This window comes from Lolium rigidum, chromosome 7, assembly GCF_022539505.1.
Source record: "Lolium rigidum isolate FL_2022 chromosome 7, APGP_CSIRO_Lrig_0.1, whole genome shotgun sequence".
In the NCBI taxonomy this organism is placed as follows: Eukaryota; Viridiplantae; Streptophyta; class Magnoliopsida; order Poales; family Poaceae; genus Lolium; species Lolium rigidum.
In genome coordinates, this window is record NC_061514.1 from 145,313,144 (window position 1) to 145,333,320 (window position 20,177).

The 20,177-nt window shown below is 40.3% G+C and overlaps 1 protein-coding gene across 1 annotated transcript; it reads left to right on the forward strand.

Moving 5' to 3' along the window:
- Positions 1 to 7,725: 7,725 nt before the first annotated feature.
- Positions 7,726 to 17,429, forward strand: LOC124677380 (1,4-alpha-glucan-branching enzyme 2, chloroplastic/amyloplastic-like). The gene is made up of 22 exons (XM_047213368.1): positions 7,726 to 7,882; positions 8,217 to 8,350; positions 8,628 to 8,869; positions 9,220 to 9,318; positions 9,415 to 9,457; positions 9,608 to 9,667; positions 10,100 to 10,180; positions 10,264 to 10,380; positions 10,669 to 10,752; positions 11,607 to 11,728; positions 11,914 to 12,033; positions 12,535 to 12,664; positions 12,750 to 12,860; positions 13,060 to 13,188; positions 13,521 to 13,624; positions 14,552 to 14,696; positions 15,707 to 15,854; positions 15,936 to 16,036; positions 16,190 to 16,267; positions 16,416 to 16,571; positions 16,904 to 16,978; positions 17,056 to 17,429. The coding sequence occupies exons 1-22, from the start codon at positions 7,741 to 7,743 to the stop codon at positions 17,137 to 17,139; spliced, it is 2,505 nt and encodes an 834-aa protein (XP_047069324.1). The 5' UTR covers positions 7,726 to 7,740; the 3' UTR covers positions 17,140 to 17,429.
- The last annotated feature ends 2,748 nt before the right edge of the window (positions 17,430 to 20,177 follow it).

Here is a 20,177-nt window from a genome sequence, read left to right on the forward strand (position 1 = left end):
ACAGCACCGACGGCATCGGCGCTCACACGGACGCCGGGAGCAGCCACCGGACCTTCCAACTGAGCGTGCGAGTGTTTGCTCCCGTGTACTACTGCCCTACTGCAATGCCATCAGAGATGGAGTTGCGTGCTTTCTAAAGCTTTTAAGAGATACATTCTCTGAAAGAACAACAACTACAAACAGTTTGATCGACGCTCAAAAAATGTGAGACATCTCATGATCATTCTTGTGGTATCGTACTAGACTTTCTTGCATAAGCTTTTTTTTCCTTGCACTGTCTTGTAAGATGTCCTGGTGCCGAAAACATGTGCAGTGTAGCACAAAAAATATATATTATTATACTTAAATGAAATTATATTGAAATTAAAACCAGAAAATAGTACATTAAAAAACTACGAATTATTTAATTACAAATTGAAACTTTAATTATTCGAAAATCTGAGTCTGCAATGTTTAATATTTTTAATAAAAAGTGTTATTCTGATCGTAAGCTTTGGAGTTAGTTTTTTTTTTAAAATAAAAGGCATATGAATACCCGACTTTAAATTAATAAAACCTGGAGAGATCCAACATAGTTAGTTGTTTGTATTAGATATAATTATATTCGCCATGAATAGAAAAAAACATGACCATCATCGACGATGGAGACAAAGAGAAGAAATATCAACACGGATGGTTTGATGGACCGTTAGAGCATTTATTCATCCCAGTGCAACGCACGGGCACTTTTGCTAGTACTTCAAAAGAATAACTTTTGAAGAACATGTTAGTTAAGAAATAATGAGTATTTCAAAGAAGGATTAAGGCTTCTAAGGTTTGATTGACACTTGTACTTCAAAAGAATAACTCTTGAAGAACAGGTTAAATAAGAATATGAACTACTATACATAGGTGCTATGGTTTTCTAGGGTTTACTATTGGATTCCTTTAGTTTCACTAATAGGAACTAGTTTATTCTTAATTTGGATTGGGTTTCTATATAGCAAGTATTGGTAAGGTTATTACTATGGTTTCTTATTTGCTTCACTAAATAATCACTAATAGTTTCTAAGCTAAGTGACTTATCATTTCGTAAGTAGGGTTTAGTTGATTAGGAGCATGTAATGTGATTTGCTACACAATGTTGGTATTAGGGTTTATTATTATGGTGCTACTAAATTATGATGGTTGAGGTTGACCCTAATGGTATGGTATATAGGATTGATGATCAATGGTGCTAACATGTGGTAGCAAGCTAGGGTTTTTATTTAGGTGGCACTAGTGGATCATATAGGTTTTAAATTGGAATTGGAGACATGAAATGATGATTCATGTGAATTGGTTTTAGGTTGATGGATCATGATTATGCATTCATTGGTTACTTATCAAGGTTCTACAAGTAAAGTTGAAGTGGCTATGTTCACATGGGTTAAATTCTTAGGGTTTTAGGTTTGCAACTACTATGGATGAACACATGAAATAATGAGATCAATGTCTTACTTAAATTAAACTTAGGGTTTCTAAATTATGGCACAACTCCTAAAATGATAATTGGTAATAGAGTTGTGGTTACTAATTACTTTGAGTTAAATTAATAATGGTTTAACATTTTATTAATCTCCACAAGATTTAATAATTAGGGTAATTCTTATTTAGGTTTAATTTAGAATCGGGGTTTAATAATTGTTATTAGGGTTTAAAATAATTAACTTGTTAACTAAAGATGTTTAAGTAAATAAGTTTTGATTTACCAAAATAATATTGGCTTATAATATTTTCTTGAGTTATTACTATTTAAAGAAAATGGAAAATAGTAATTTGCAATTAGGATTTATGAATTACCACTAATAATTAAGTTAATGCAAATATGGTAAATAAAATTAATCCTAACATTTTACTTAGTTACTGAATAGTTAAAATTTAATTTTTACACTTAACAATTTATTGAATTCAAATTGTATTTTAAATAATTGAAATGGCATAATTAATAAGGTTAAAAATAAGTGAAATTTCATTTTGTCACACATTTTTGTTTTATATTTTATTTGAATAGAGTTTATTTTTGTGAGCATTTTGATATATTATTCATATTTTTCTGAGTTGAAATGAATTTAATCTATTTCTGTAAAGTTTCAGCTATTTTCTGGAATTTGAAATAAACAAAAATACTAGAGGTACCGATCTGGATCTAACCTTAGTCACAGACAGGTGGGGTCGTTGACTAGGTCAGTTGCCACGATGGAAACGACCAGTCAACAGGCACACGGGACCCCACCGCCACGTTGGCGTTGCCGGCGGTTAAACGCCGGCGACCAAATCACGGCGGCGCTACGCTACAGGGCCTCCCAGGACGCGCGAATAGGTGTATTCGAACGAGTACCGCAAGGCGAGACGAATGGTGGTGGTGGTTTCCGCAGGGACTCATCGGAGCATCGCCGGCAAAGGGATGCTGCGGTGGTTTACTCCGACGAGAATCGAATCAGACGCTACAGGTGATACTAGGAAGCGAGAGTATGCTCTAACGGCGCGCAAACTCACCCTGAACCTGCTGGTGTGGTCGGCGACGACGATTGTTGACGGAGACGGCGGCGATTGACCTGTTTCCGGTGAACCCGAGTGAAAGGGAACGGTGAAATCCTCCTGGTTCCGAACTCCCCTTGATGCCTGCTTGCTCCCAGAAGATCTACACACCAAGGCGCATCTCCTCGACCTAACGGTGGACTCCGGGGTGGCTTCTATCGACGGCTAGCCGGAGAACTGGCCGGCCATGGCGGTGGTTCCAGTGATAGATAGAAGGGGCTAGACAGGGATTGAAGTGGTGGAGGTGAACAAGGAGTGCACGGTGATGCTCTCCACCAATTTATAGGCTCAGAGAAGCTTCGAGGCCTCGACACGGCGACGGCCATGGTCGGGATGTGGCGGTGCCTGGTGGGTTCATTTTGACGAAGATCTTTTCCTCCGGGATAAGCTCGGACGCGAATAGTTTAGGTAGAGCTCGAGTGTGTCCGCGGCGTCCGGTGGCGTTCTTATCCACGTCGGGGACAGCGTCTACTGGCGCCTCCGCGCTGTCGAGCTCGGAGACGACGACGACGACGTTTTTCTTCTCGCACGAATTTTAAAGCAATCGAATCGGTATGTGGCTTTGGGCTGGGCCGCGTCCGAGGCTGCGTTGGCTGCTTCGGCGGGTGCGGTGCTGGGCTGCTGGTGGTTTGGTGTGGAGATGGTTGTTGGGCTGCTACGGTGCTGAGGTCCACCAGGGTAAGTCCTTCTCTCTTCTATTTCCTTTTTCATTTTTCTGTTTTTTTAATTTCTGTTTTGAATTTTGTTATTTGAATTCAAATCTGATTTCTATTTTGTTTTGTAGGTTCTAAATTATTTGAGTATCAAGATAACTTAATACTATTATTTACTGCCTAGTGTTACCTTTTAAATACATATTCATTTTATTATTAGGTTGATATTGTGTAGGGTTTTAATTGAAATAGAAATGGGTTTTGATATCATCTCAATTCCTTTTTAATTTATGAACCAGATTCATTTCAATGGTTTGAAATTTAGAACATGTGAATGGTGAAAACATTATTAGGTCTAACTAGTGTACTTAACAATATGGATTGTTCTCATATAATTGTTATTATGGCTAGAGTTTAAAGTAGATGGTAATAGGGATGGATTGGATCATGATTTTATGTGGAGAATTACTTCTAAGGGTTTAAGAATATGGTTGACTTCACTCTGTGTTAAATAATCTTGCTTAGCAAACTACTGACTTGAATTATTTAAGATAGATCCTAAGCTCATCATGATTAATTCTCTTGTTGAGGTGATGGTACTTTATAAATGCTATTCATTTGGTTCACTTAGGCAAAGTATTTGAGTAACCAAGTAAGATAGGGTATTGGTTTAATTCTACTCACCAAATGGCAATTAGTCTTTAGGTACATATGGCTTGGTTATACTTGTGATCCCTGATACACAAGTTAGGGCATAATATTTTATGTGGGGTGGATACTACATGAAAGGTTTAGGGTTTTGCATAAGCTTCACTAAATTGAAGTATAAATAGGCAGGATGTATGGTAGGGTTCTAATTATAATCCAAAGTAATATTTGAATTGGGATTCAAATATGGTTTAGGGTTTTAGTTATGATCACCCATGTGATACACAACTAGGTTTAGGTATGGGCATAAGCATTGATTTTATTCTAGTGGCTAGAGTTATACTCCTCACTTAGGTAGAATTATTGTATCAAGGCAATGCTAGGTTGGTCTCAAATGTTTGGATAGGCAAGGTTTAGATACCATATCAATACTACTCTATATAAGGAATGAGTTTTGGTTTGGTTAACTACTAATGAGTTACTTATTATTTCATGTGAAGAATGAGATCTATTGATCATATGTATAGGTTTAACTTATCAACTCAATTTATAAAGTAAGGTCATGCATTAGACATGATCCACTTCTTCCTCACTAGTCTCTCTTCTTTAATACTTCTCTCAACACACTCGCTTAGATTTCTTAGGGTTTATGATCAGCACCCAATTTGTAATGATCAAAGTATTGGCCTCATAATAATTCATTAGTAATTCATGGTTCTCTCTCCAAGATCAAGTATAAGTCCATATACTGGAGTATACCTCTTTAGGTTGAGCTCTTCTGAATTGATAGGGTTCCTCTAGGGTTTATGATCATTAGTAAGTTGTAATGATCACAACACTTGCCTCTATATAATTACTAGAGGAATAAATTCTTACTTACCATCAAGTGTGAGCTAGGTCAAGTAGGGTTTAGCACTTGACTTTATTTCTTGTATCATTAATTAGTATCAACAATTACCTCCCTTGGACAAGGTTTAAATATTTAGTTAGGTTCTATTGAATGCATAATATAAGCATATGAATAGTTTTCTCTTTTCTGTAGGTTTAATGGTATGAGTTAGGAAACAAGGTTGAAATGGTCAAAGGTTAATGAAGAATGAATATGCAAGTTCTTGACTTGGTTCAAGTATTGTGGTTGAAAATATATATACCATGTGACTCTTGGTAGGAACATTTATTTAGTAGAAGACATGGATAAGATAAGTAAAGAATAGTTTCTTAATTAATTGTGTTCTTTGATTTAGGATTGAATAATTATTCATGTGTTGTTGTAAGGAATGGCATGTTGAGATCTTTTATAAGATCTTGTAGTTGATCCTTACTTAAGGTGTTGTTTGTTGTAAAACTAATTCATTTGATCTAGCCCATAGATCAAATCATCTCTACCCAAAACAAGGTTTAAACAAAGATCACAGTGAAGTTTATAGTGCTTGACTTGATGATCTACTTCAGTTCCAGCAAGTCAAGTGAAACTTCGATTCATCGTGGTAAGTTTTATTTGAAGCGCGAAAATTCCCCGGATTTTCTATGCATGAATGCAATGCACACTTTGGTGTTTCTCTCATTTTATTGTCTCTAAACCTGGGATATTACAGATATATGTGAAGCTTGCACAGTTGAACCTTCTACATTTTGAATGAAATGAAATGCAATTGATTTCTCTGTTTTATCAGAAAAAAAATCCATGTGCTCCTGGAAGCATTGAACTTCATGGCAATACCCCCTGTAAGGTTATTGCGCTACAAAGTGTCAACCTTGAATGATAACGGTGCTATATAAGCGCGGCAATGGGATCAAACAACACCAAGATTTCACAAAGAAGCCATTCTACATATATGATGTCAAGCAAGGTGTAGAACTTAGAACGTTGCTAGGTTCATATCACTACATCAACACACACCAAATGCAATGTACATGGACTTGGTCGAAGCAAATCTTGCAATGCAACATCCTAGGATATGGAGGCATCAGAATTTGCGACAAGATCAGTGTGGATTCCTACATAGAGTAAGAACATTGCCATGGTGAGATGAACATGGGCTCTTCTTCTAAAGGTGACACTGGAAGTAGAACACATGATTAGAGTCGCACTTGTAAGTTTGAATGTTGTAATAGACATGGATGCAGGGAACAAGTGAGGATTACCAATAGAGGAAGTTTACACCAAGACTAAGTTGCTAAAATACCAAAATGTATCACCACCAGAAGCTCATACATCTGACTTTGTGCTAATTAATTGTTCATCACTGTGTAAACCCCTCTCGTCTAATGCTCTTTATCTGAAGAAAAAAGAGTAGTAACTGTAGTGAGACGAAACCGTCTCTAGTTAATCGCCGCATTTTGCACTGTGCTAGTGGGTGCTCAAATGCGATTTGTAACCTCTCACATGAAAATTATGTTGTTGTGAGCTCAGCTAGGTAAATCAGGAGCTAGTGGTCTTATGTGGAGGTCATCACCGAGCCGCGCCTCGGCTTTGATTGACCGTGATTGTACGAACATTGTGTAATCTCTCGGAGCAGCAAGTTTCTTACGCAATCTTTTCCTTACCAGGATACCTAAGAGGACTGGAAGTTTTTTAATGAGGCGGCTTGATGCTCATATTTAATGGAATATTCTTACCTAAAAAAAGAGTTTCTCAACCAAATTTGCAAAACTTAAAAGACATTCCGTGTCAAGCCTAATCTATGTCTCTATACCATATTTTGCATACATTGTCAGTCGGCCTAGGTCAACATGTCACCGTGGCACGTTTGCTTCAATATATTTAGACTTAATTAGAGTGAACACATATACCAAACCGAAGATATAAATTAAAATATGTGGAGTTAATGTACTAGAGTGATCACATCAACCAAGGTAAATAACAACAATGTATACTCTTCTCAAAAGGCCCTACACACTGATGACATTGAAAAAAATCAAGTAATTGTTTAGAAAAAATGCTTTAGTCGCCACCCTAGCCGCTCCATATATGGCATTAGCGGCATCCACCACCTCACTCTTATGATATCTTGGCAACCTTCCTTTGCTTGTCGTCTCACTTAGCATTTCTCTATGTCATGGAGAAAATGGCACGGCGATGTTTTACCGAGACAAACAATACACGAGTGACGGAAACATCCATGTATGTCGACGATGAGGCTAGCGAGTGGGTAAAACGAGTTCTCCAATAGGGCAAACTTTTTTTTTTGGGTGTCTATGATAATCATGCAAATACTATTTACAAGTAAGATTAATATTTTTAATAATATGGTTGAGAGTAATTTCAAGTTTTCGAATTTTTGGGTGGAGGACATAGCTTATACTCACTAGTTCGCCAAAACGGCTTACACGATGATACAAAGTGAAGTAGTACATAAAGGATGTCCAAAGATTTTAATTTCGATTAAGAAATATGATTAGAACAATACTATTATCATGTACCAGAAAAAATTCAACCTATAGGAGCTCCCCTTCACTTCAACATTTTTCTGTTTCTATAAGCTTCAAATGTTTTTTTTTATTTTAAAATAAAAATGCAAGTAGACGAGCGTACTAGAAGCAGTGAGAACGGCTGGCCAGGCAACGCGCTCCCAGCCGTTGGTTGGCGATCTCGTCCTCCCCCTAGCTGCCCCAGGCTGCGTCGCGTCTCCGCCGTTGCCACCTCTGAACGCGCGCGTGCACGAGTCCGGAAGACGACGCCACACACACTCCCCGTGGGCCCCCACCTGCCTCGGCGTCTATCTCTTCTCCCCCATCCCCATGCACCACTGCACTGTACCCGCGCCAGCTTCCACCTCCGCCGCACACGTCCTCGCTTCCCAATTAATATCTTCATTCAATCACTCCGAGCGAGGCAGCATTCCTCTGACGGTCGACTGAGATCTGCGCGTACGTGGGGATGGCGTCGTTCGCGGTGTCCGGCGCCACGCTGGGGGTCGTGCGGGCCGGCTCGTCGGCGCGATCCGGCGCCGAGCGGAGGGGCGGGGTGGTGGACTCGCCGCCGCTGCCGCTGCTCTTCAGGAAGAAGGACTCCTCCTCGCGTACGCCTCAAATCTTGCCCCTCCCCTCTATTTTTAGTCCCCCTTCTCTACCCCTCCGCGCGCCTGGCCTGTTCGTCCCTCGATTGATTTCGATCATAACTGACTGAAGGAGTTGAGGCGAACCGATCGTGCTTTCTTTCTGAATCGTGATCACCTGTAAATAAAATTACTCAGTGTTACTACCATTTCTACGATCATTCTCTCTCATTTCCATGATATTTTTCCACCTTCTGTTCCCCACCCCCTTTGTTTTCCTTTCTGGCGTTTGCTGTAACTCGAAGTTGGTGGTATTATTTTCTCACTCTTGGTGCCATCGTCTTTGCCGTATTTGCAGGCGCCGTTCTGAGCTGCGCGGGCGCTACTGGCAAGGTGCTGGTGCCTGGCGGTGGGAGTGACGACTTGCTCACCACCGACGAACCCGCCGCGGCCGGGCCAGCGGAGCCTGAAGAAGAAGAAGAAGAATCACAGGTACACTCGCATTTGTGCCAGAAAATCTCCATCACAGCGATTCACTTTCCGCATGTCGAATAAACCAACTCGCCGAGGCGTCAGGGGCTTTGTGCATTTTGTTACATGTGGTCCTGCGCTGACTCTTTGTAATGGTGCACTGAAAACTAACCGGGATGTGCCATTTTGCAAGGATTCCACAAAAGAATGCACTGTTTTGTTTCTTGGGAAAGCACTCTTTGATTTTGTTAGTCCATGGTCCGTGGCACAATCGTCCCTTATGTTTATCATGCTGTAGACGCCTGAAGATATGGACCAAACGGCTGAAGCAAACACAGCAGGTGGGGCTGCAGACGAACCTGAATCACCAGAACCGACGCAGGGTATTGTGGAAACAGTCACTGATGCTGTAACTGAAGGAGTTGAAGAGTTAGTCGTGGAGGAGGAGAAACCAAGAGTTATCCCGAAACCAGGAGATGGGCAGAAGATATACAAGATCGACCCAATGCTAGAAGATTTTCGCAGCCACCTTGACTACCGGTAATGCCCTACCAGCTATTTACTTCCGTTCATTTTGAATTATGGTCCTTCCATCTTGCAAATTTGGGGAGCAACTAGGGACCACTATCTAATTTTCTTTCCCTCGAGGTCCGAGTGTCGACTAGAAATTACTCGTAACGTGTCTCTGATCATTACGATTACTGAGTGGCAAGCTGATGAAAATGTGCTAGGTAGGTTATAGATTATAATACTGTGCGAATTCCTCTACCGATAACCTGAAAAAAAAATCCACCTGTTGGGCAACTTAGTTTCTTATATTTGGTGCTTTTGTTGGGACAACACACTGCTAACTTTGAATTTTTTGTCGTATGCCTTTTGTGTTTCAACAGATACAGCGAATACAAGAGAATACGTGCTGCTATTGACCAACATGAAGGTGGCTTGGATGCATTTTCTCGTGGTTATGAAAAACTTGGATTTACCCGCAAGTAAATTTAAAGCCTCATTGCCTCATTATTGTGAAAATCCTCCACTAGTCTATCTGCACATGGAATTTGTAATTCCTATTTCCCCATTTTTTCCAGTGCTGAAGGTATTACATACCGAGAATGGGCTCCTGGAGCACAGGTACATTTTTTTAGTCTTAACAACTACCTTCCAAGCTATTGTCAATGGTCACTATTCCCCAACTAGTTTACTCTACTTGTGAAATAGCTTATTGAAGTTACTGACCGGTTACATTCAGATTTATGAACTGACTCTTGCATCCTGTTACAGTCTGCAGCATTAGTAGGAGACTTCAACAATTGGAATTCAAATGCAGATACTATGACCAGAGTATGCCTACAGCTTTTACAGTCTTCCACCTTTTCTTCATAACTATTGATGTATCCATTTGGATTTATTTTAGCTGTTTGCACATTCATTCAAGTTGAGCCTCAACTATATCTTGTCAAAATCCTATTGTTTTCATCCTATCTTAAGCTTAAGCCAAATGATTCTACTGAAACACAGTACTACTGTTACACTTCACTTGATGCCATATTCTTGAGTCTGAAAATGAGTCTATACACTATAGTAAGGATGAATGAATGTGTGTAATTGAAGGCTCCCGATTTTGAACAGAACCTTTTGTATTTGTATGCTTTTCCATACAAAATATTTGATTACATGACATGAGCAGGTTTGATTTATAGCACATGAACTTTTCTATACTATTAGTGAAGGTTTGCTCCTATTGATGTCGATGTATGTTAATGATATTTTCAGAATGAATATGGTGTTTGGGAGATTTTCCTCCCTAACAATACTGATGGATCGCCAGCTATTCCTCATGGCTCGCGTGTAAAGGTGGGACCAGCCAATTATTCAATTGAGGATGTAAGCATTTTCAAATCAGCGTACTTATGATCCTTTTCCTCTCTGTTTTCTAGATACGGATGGATACACCATCTGGCGTGAAGGATTCGATTTCTGCTTGGATCAAGTTCTCTGTGCAGGCTCCAGGTGAAATACCATATAATGGCATATATTATGATCCACCTGAAGAGGTATGCACCCATCTACCCATTTTACATTATTAAATGAACTTTCTAGTGTTGCCATTTTTCAGTATCAACTGCATGTCTTATTGATATGCGAATAAAGAAAATATTGAACTTGGAAGTGACATATGCATTAATTTCACCTTCTGAGGTGCAACCAACAAAAGTGGTGTGAGTATGCAGTGTTGTGGCTTAAGCCTCTTATAGCTCTGCAATATGCTCTCTTTTTGTTAGAATATTCAACTTTGACCTTTTGTGATTATTTACTAAGGTTTTTTTTACATGCAAATGCAGGAGAAATTTGTATTCCAACATCCTCAACCTAAACAACCAAAGTCACTCAGGATATACGAATCACACATTGGAATGAGCAGCCCGGTATGCTATAAGTTACTTTACCTGTTTCTGGTCTGATGGTTTATTGCATAGAGTTTTATTTTATTTTAATTCTATTATGTATAGATTACACATTGCATTCATGTGGCAAACTCAAATACTTATAATCTCTTCATATTGGCAAATTCAAAACTTTACTTCCTCTTTGTCCGGTTTCTCTTCTGTATTTTTGTACAATTTCCATTGCATTTGGAGGTAGTGGACATGTGAATGTCAAATCTAGATATTTCCTTTCTACAACATAGTTATATATGAATACCATTATCTTTGTAATTGCCTGATAGTACATAAACATGTTACTAGCTTAAGACAGGGTTTCTATTTAGGAAGTAAAAAATATCGTATTACAACATCTTTGACAAGCCATTTCTTAGCTTATTAAATAAGAGGAGAGAAAGAACAACCTCATGGGAAGTAACAAGCTCTCCGATAGATGGTTTTGTCACATTGTTACTAAGATCCTCGAGCTCACCAATAGATTATTGCTGGAACCCACTTTAAGAAATAACAACAGCCTTCGCGACAATTCATTTCTAGCTCCTCGGTATTAGCAATGGGTCATTTCCTGTATAAGAACATCTTCTCTCTCCTCCTTTATTTTCCTCCACATCATCAAAACATTCTTGTGTCAACCCCTAAGAAATGTCTAACATGGACTACCGGACATGCTCTTATAAAATCATAGTTAGTCATAGTAAGGATCTCCCCTACCATTTCCCATAAAAAGGATATGGTTAATTATTTGTAACCTATTTGTCAAATATCACTACTATTACTATATTCCATCACTACAATACTTGAGGATGAACTGAATATCTTAATGTGATCTTCCGCAGGAACCGAAGATAAACACATATGCTAATTTTAGGGATGAGGTGCTGCCAAGAATTAAAAAGCTTGGATATAATGCAGTGCAGATAATGGCAATCCAGGAGCACTCATATTATGCAAGCTTTGGGTATTCACACAATTCTTTTTTTTTTTTCATTTTTTGTATGCGTATCTTTGCCCGTTTGGAGCTTTAAAATCCTAATGCTTCATGCATATAAAATATCTGGACATATTTGTTTATTAGAAAAATATTACTACAACGTATAGTGTTTCTGACTTTTATGATCATTTTTTATTGTTGGCTTATTCCAGGTACCACGTTACTAATTTTTTTGCGCCAAGTAGCCGTTTTGGCACTCCGGAGGACTTAAAATCCTTGATTGATAGAGCACACGAACTTGGTTTGCTTGTTCTTATGGATATTGTTCACAGGTACTTGGTGCAATTTGAACTTTAGTTCTTATTACATTTATCTGGTATTCTAAATGCCAGTGATTGACGATTACTTTTCTGTTCTATGTAATTGTGCTACATGATTTCCTCAGATGTATTAAATGTTTTTTGCACTTCTGGTAAACTGATGCTCACTGAACTTTGTGTTGTAATGGTGACACAATTTTATGGCATAGATGCGGACGGACAAGTTCATATGCTATGAAGAAGTTAATTAACTGGTCATGAACTTGTGCCGCTACATAGAATTTGCAAGTTAGAAAAAAATGACAGCAATGCCTCACTGTGCCAGCTTCGTAGTTGAATCATACCTTGCCCCTAAATATGCATCAAGCCATCCATTTGCCATAGCCACTTGCTTCCATATTTATGTGTTTGCACTATGTAGATCTGATAATCTTAACTTGCTTCTCCTTTGACTTAGTTTGGTTGATTCTTCTGAGTTGCATGGCTTTACCAATGACTTCATGTTTTTTGCAGTCACTCATCAAATAATACCTTGGATGGTTTGAATGGTTTCGATGGCACTGATACACATTACTTCCATGGTGGTCCACGTGGCCATCATTGGATGTGGGATTCTCGTCTGTTCAACTATGGGAGTTGGGAAGTATGTAGCAGTGACTTCTGTTGCCCTATTTGGTTAACTGATACTGTTAATATATTATTAGAGATTTCATTCTATTGTTATGCAGGTTTTAAGATTTTTACTCTCAAATGCAAGATGGTGGCTTGAAGAATACAAGTTTGATGGATTTCGATTTGATGGGGTGACCTCCATGATGTATACTCACCATGGATTACAAGTAAGTTATCAAGTGAATCCAGTAGGGTACTGGAACAATTGATATGCATCATAGCTTGTATCATGATTATGACTTGTGCTATGGAGTCTTAGATAGTTCCCGAGTATTGCTTGTACGATTTTATCTGATAATCATGGGAGTGATTATTATTATTATTAGTAGTAGTAGTATTTCCTTAATTTGCTGTCTCTGATTCTAGGTGACATTTACGGGGAACTATGGCGAGTATTTCGGATTTGCCACAGATGTTGATGCCGTAGTTTACTTAATGCTGGTGAACGATCTAATTCACGGACTTTATCCTGATGCTGTAGCCATTGGTGAAGATGTAAGTGCTTGCAGCATTCCTTTTTAACCAGTTAATTTAATAGTTTTTCTTGGGGATTAGGTCATTACTCTTTTTATTAGGGGTAAACAGGGTTATCTACATGTATTTATAAGAGTAAAAATATACATCCATGTGTTATCTACATGTATTTATAAGAGCAACATGGTTTAACTTAAATTCCTGCATGCCATGGAGTGTCACTGTATTTTGTTAGTGTACACATGCACAAACCAGTTACTTGGAGCCTTCAATTCACAAGCAAATACGAGGTTCCATTTCCGCCAGCATAAACTATTTAACATTTTAATCTGTGTAACTACGAAAATTTTCAGGTCAGCGGAATGCCTACATTTTGCATCCCTGTTCAAGATGGTGGTGTTGGTTTTGACTATCGCCTGCATATGGCTGTAGCAGATAAATGGATTGAACTCCTCAAGTAAGTGCAGGGATATTGGGGATTACATACACTCAATGATCTAGATACAGTTGCTAAACGAAATAAAATATCCATGTAAATGGCTAGATAACTTTCCTGGTATCAGGTTGAACATGAGAATGCTTTACATATTAGTGCATAGCATGATGGCTAGATCATCAACATGGTTTAAATAGCAGAACACAAAAATGTAGCGGATAGTGTCTTTACGCTGGGCATGGCACATACTTTACACAGCTATATTTTTTTTAATTGTAACTATTCATATCCGTACATGAGTACCTTTCTGTCTAGGGTAGTAGGGCTATATGTCATGGTCATTGACAGTGTTCATTTTTTAGTGTGTGTATTCACAGGTATTAGGTAATAAATTTAGCCAGATGAATTCGTTATTAGGTTTATAGAAGTAATATAGAAGGTCATGTGTCATATATAATTTTAATTGTTACAAGGGCAGACGAGGGCTCCAATAAAAAACTTTCTGACAATCTAGATATGCTGCCTATCAACTGAAGCTCTAATCTCTGTACTGGACACTGGTTGCGTAGCTTGCTGTGGATCTGTATAGTTGTATCTGCACATATATGCAATAACTACTTTGCAGCTGCTAGCCTGCCATGACCTGTCCTGTAATTAGCTGCTCTGCTATTTTAATGTTAAATCATAATTCGATACAATGTCAATAATTAGCTTTATTCAAATTATTCAACCGACTTGGTGGATATGAGAGACTTTCTGCCCTTTAGTAATGTTGTGCTCCTGGTGCTTTCCTATGCTCTTAGAAAAGCTGTTTCTGCTCTTTGGTTCATATATCTTTTCTGCGGGTTAGTTAGGCATGTCCATTGAAGCTGTCAACTGGTGGTACTTTGTACATTCTCTGTACTTCCCAAGTGTGCTGCAATAAAATTTAACATTTCTTTGACACAGGCAAAGTGATGAATCTTGGAAAATGGGAGATATTGTGCACACCCTAACAAATAGAAGGTGGGCAGAGAAGTGCGTCACTTACGCAGAAAGTCATGATCAAGCACTAGTTGGTGACAAGACTATAGCCTTCTGGTTGATGGATAAGGTACTAGATGTTACTTTTGGACCAAAAGAATTACACAATTGACCTTTTCTCATCAGATTGCTGGTATTTTCGATCTTGTGATAACGTTTAGCTGCCTCACCCATCACCATCTATTTCCACATCTTTTGCTTAAGCAAAAGATGCTGAAAACATATCTTCTGTTGACTTGTGAACTTTGAAAAAGTTTAAAGTTGCAGATTTTTTGTTCTTATTTATTTAATTGTTTATTATTTTGATCTTGTAATCAAGATTAGCTACCTCACTCATCACCAGCTATTTATCCATCTGTTATTTGAGCAAAGGTCGCTGAAAACATATTGTGTGGTGACTTGTGAACTTTGAAAGTTTAGTTGCAATTTTTATTCTTATTTATTATATTGTTTATGTTATCGTTCATTTGTTCACACCTTTTCTAAACCAGCAAAAAACACATGCTGCTGTGTGATTCTCCATCAGAATTTCTCGAGGAAATATTTTTTACTGGCTGAAATCAAATGAACCATGTACTAAAATTTTAAATTTATTGATTTATAATCACCTGGTACTTTCTTAATTGATTACCATAGTGCCTCAAGGCTCAAACAGTTTTGGTCTCCCAGAAAACTGGACAAAGATAGGCTGGCTATATTCCTTAGCCCTGATGCCCCAAAGGAGTGTTTCTTTCGTGGGTTGATTCCTGTCTCAGCCTTGGTTTTAATACACCTTGGCTAGATATACTAAATAAACTACAGCGATGGGATATTATGTCATCAGTACATCTACATGCTCCTTGATATTTTTATTATGGTGCCACCTTTGTAACTACTGGCACCTGTCAGGAAATAATCAAGTATACAAAAAAAAATGTTTTAATGAGTTTTTTGGACTCCAAAGTTAACACAAATGTATTATGTACTTACTATTTTTTTAGACCTGAGCAGTTGTATTTCAGGATGGTTGATGCTCGGTACTGTGATGTAAATTATTGATCCGACACAGAATGGCATGAACAGCTCAACCTCTCTTTGCAGGATATGTATGATTTCATGGCTCTGGACAGACCTTCAACACCTCGCATTGATCGTGGCATAGCACTACATAAAATGATTAGGCTTGTCACCATGGGTTTAGGGGGTGAAGGTTATCTTAACTTCATGGGAAATGAGTTTGGGCATCCTGGTCAGTGTTTACAGCATGATTACATTCTGCATGGTTGTGACTTGCTGTGCTTTTGAAGTTAACTTATATTTTACTTTGCAGAATGGATAGATTTTCCAAGAGGTCCGCAGGTTCTTCCAAACGGCTCAGTCCTCCCTGGAAATAACAATAGTTATGATAAATGCCGCCGTAGATTTGATCTTGTAAGTTTTAGCTGTGCTATTATATCCTCTCACCAGATATGTATCTCTGGGTTGAATCATAATGTTGATCAACATTGCTTTTGTAGTTCTCTAGACGTCTAACATGGATACATGTTAGTATGTTAATTATTGAGAATATCATGATTTTTTCAGGGAGATGCGGATTTTCTTAGATATCATGGTATGCAAGAGTTCGATCAGGCAATGCATCATCTTGAAGAAAGATATGGGGTAATGTCATTGGTTTATCATTACTACTATAGAATCATAAGTTACAGTTGACTTAACAAGGAGCTGGAATCGCTTTTCACCAATTAAATCAGTTAGCTTAAGCGATTGCACACTGATACCTGTCCCAGCACTAACACTGTAACTGCAGTTCATGACATCTGAGCACCAGTATGTTTCACGGAAACACGAGGAAGATAAGGTGATCATCTTCGAGAGAGGAGATTTGGTATTTGTTTTCAATTTCCACTGGAGCAATAGCTTTTTTGACTACCGTGTTGGCTGTTCCAAGCCTGGGAAGTACAAGGTATGCTTTTTCTTTATCGCCCACCTTTCATCACTAAGGGTTGTGGGTTCTATAACTTTTATTCCACATGGGTTGGATCTGTTGCTCATGTACTTGCTTGATTAACCATCAATATAAATCAAAGGGTATTTCTAAAGATTTTTTTATTTGTTGCTCTAGATGTTTGTAGTCGAAAGAAAGGTTCCTAACATTCTTCCTCAGTTGGGCTCACTATAATACTGAAACTATTTTCTGAATCTACCCCAACCATCCTTGCAGTTTTAGAGCAGCCCTATTTGAACAAGCAACTGGGTTTTGTTGATTAAATGACATTTTCTGCTATTTTTTGCCAGGTGGCCTTAGACTCTGACGATGGACTCTTCGGTGGGTTCAGCAGGCTGGATCATGGCGTTGATTACTTCACAACCGTAAGTCTGGGCTCAAGCGCCCTCTTTACTGAATTACCTGCAGTTCTGAAACTATTCTCCATTGGCTGTCCTTGCAGGAACATCCGCATGACAACAGGCCACGTTCTTTCTCTGTGTACGCGCCAAGCAGAACAGCGGTTGTGTATGCCCTTACAGAGTAGAACCAGCAGCAGTTTGTTATGGAAACAACTCTAGAGAGCTTGTGGTGCGATGACACCTGTCTAATGCAACCAAGTCGAGGCTGCTCCGACGCTGTGATTTGGAGGGGCTTGTTCTTCTTCACTGGATCAAGGAAAGATCATTGGGGTAGATAGCTTACTAGTCAGCTCTTGTTCTGGAGTTACTTGCGAAAGAAAAATGGACGGCCTAGGTGACGTTTTCTCGTGTTGCAGTGAACCCTATTTTGCACATTCCCTGTGGTTTTTGTACATAATGATAGGCCTTTGGTGTATCTTCCGGAATCAATTCGTTAAGCGGAAACATTAGAGCATCTTTAGCCGCGTCCCCCAAAGCTTTTTGGGACGCGTTGGACATATTTTCGGTCCCAGTCGCGCGTTCCAAAGGCTCCTTTCGCCCGGTGCAGCTTAATATGGTGTTCGGCGCCTCGAGCTGTTCCTGCTCCGGGACGCTCCGGGTATATCGAACGGAGCGAGAAGCGAGGCGGGTGCCCACCTATCGGCGACCACATCTAGAATGGTTGGTTTCCGCCTTTTATTTCTCGTTGTGCCTCCCACCACCTCTTTGTCGTCGCTCGATTTGCCGGCCGTCTCGAGGGCCAATCACTTCTAAGTCGCTCGATTTGCCAGCCGTCTCGAGGGCCAATCACTTCTAAGTCGGGCATTGTCGTGATGGTTGGCTCCGTCGCCATCCTTTTCGCCGCCGCCGCTTCGCCAACACGTCCCAGAACACACCGGCAAATCCGCCCCTCCTCCGCGCACAGAAGCTGTTCGGCGCCTTGTCTGATAGATGCGATAGGTCGTTGTTCGTTGCCTCCTTTGCCGTGGATGAATTTTAACCATTTGTTTTGCTTTAGACATGGATAGCGACGATGAGATGATCGTCAGAATGTTGGAGGGAGAGCAAGCCTTCGATGATGACATTCGGGAGCATTTGTTGATCATCGCGTCCCTCCAGAACATGCTTGACGTCGAGGTGGAGAAGAGGAAGAGGCCGCGCCGCGGAGGTTCAAAGGTGGGAAGAAAGAAGTCGAAGCCCCAACAGAGGATGGAGGGGCATACCAAGCCGCACAACGATTACTTCGCATACGAAGCAACACAAGCCAACAATTTCTGGCGCCGGTATAGGATGAGCAAGCCTTTGTTCATGAATATCCTCCATGACCTTCGAGAGTTCGATCTCTACTTCAAGCTGAAGCACGGCGCTGTTGGCATTGTAGGGTTCTCGTCGGTTTAGAAGTGCCCGCCGCCATGTGGATGCTTGCATACGGAGCACCTGCCTATACACAGGACGACTACCTTCATATGAGTGAATCTACTGCCATTGAGTGCATGAAGTTTTGCCGAGCTGTGGTGGAAAATTTTGGCAAATACTACTTGAGAGGGACAACTAAAGAAGGGACTGCAAGGATCATGGCACAAAATGCAGCGAGAGGATTCCCAATATGAGATCAATGGCCACCAATATACCAAAGGCTATTATCTAGCCGATGGTATATATCCAAAATGTACGACTTTTGTCAAAACAATCCCGGCTCCATCAGGTCAGAAGAATTGCCACTTTTCTTCGCGATAGGAGGCTTGCAGGAAGGATGTCGAGCGGGCATTTGGTGTGCTTCAAGCTCAATTTGCTATTGTCCGCTACCTTGTTCTAAGTTGGTCTCACGATCAAATGTGGGAGGTGATGTAGGCTTGTGTGATCATGCACAACATTATCATCAAGTATGACCGCAAGAATCAGGTCATGAGAAATGTGAAAGGACGAGATGTCGCCTAGAGGGGGTGTGAATAGGCGTTTTAAAAACGATTACGGATTTGGCTTGTAAGAATTCGGAATTAAACTAACGTTTATTTTACAAGCACAATGGCTATCACAAGGAAAGTAATAGCAAGATATAAGTACATCAAGCACGATGGCTATCACAAGGAAAGTAAACTCGGGTATAGAGATAACCGAGGCACGCGGATACGAAGATGTATTCCCGTGTTCCCCACACAAGGTAAGGTACGTCACGTTGGAGAGATGTGGGCTACCATGAAGGTCTCTCGGACGCGCCAATACCATGAAGGATAAAGGGCTTTCTCTTATGGCTAGCTTTTCCTCCACTCCGGAGATGGCAAGCTCCACGAAGGAGAAGCTCATGCCTCTTCACAATCTTCCTTAAAAAGGTCACCGGAGCACCAACCGCCAAGCCAACTAGGAGGTCACCCCTCCAAGAGTAACAAGCTCACGGTCTCTCACTCGAACGAATAGTAATGGAGAACTCAACACTTATGCAAGGATGCAAAAGAAAGAACACCAAAGGTGATCAAATCCTTCACACTCCAATTCCACCAAAGCAACAAATGCTATGGAGGAACTAGAGAGCTTTTATTTCTTCAAAAATTCCTATATGTTAGCAGAAAAACCTTATCCATTAAGAGATGGAACTTCAAGAGCAGCTAGGTCTAGATGGAAGTTGTGAGCATTACGTTCGTGCATTTGTTGACTGCCAAAACCCACCGGCGGGCAGCGGCCTTGTCAACACCGTAGAGCCGGGAAGAGCCTAGAGCTGCGGCTGGCTGAGACCCCTCCGAGCGACGGCCCGCAATGCTCTTCCGGTCACACGCGGCGTTGCGAAGTGCAAGGGCGTGCCACCCGACCTATACACTGGTCGGGAAGGTGATGGGGATGCCTCGCTTAGTTTCTGCACGGGGCATACATGTAAACGTTAAATACGAGCCTCGATCGGCTCTCGGGTTATCACGTGAATCGGCTCAAAGAGCCGATCCACCCATGATTCGTACGGGGTGCACGAATACTTGGTGGTCCTGCTTGATCAAGATAAAGCTAATGAGATCTACGACGATTTAGGGTTTTCACCGCATAATCGGATCATCCTACTCCCGGTTGGGCCTCGCGGCCACGCACGGTGCTCGTAAGCCGATCCTAAACAAGGCCAAAAAACCAACATGAAGTCGATCCTCGGAACATCCCGTTTAGGACTTGCGAACGCCACCCTACGTGCCATTGGATCCTCCCC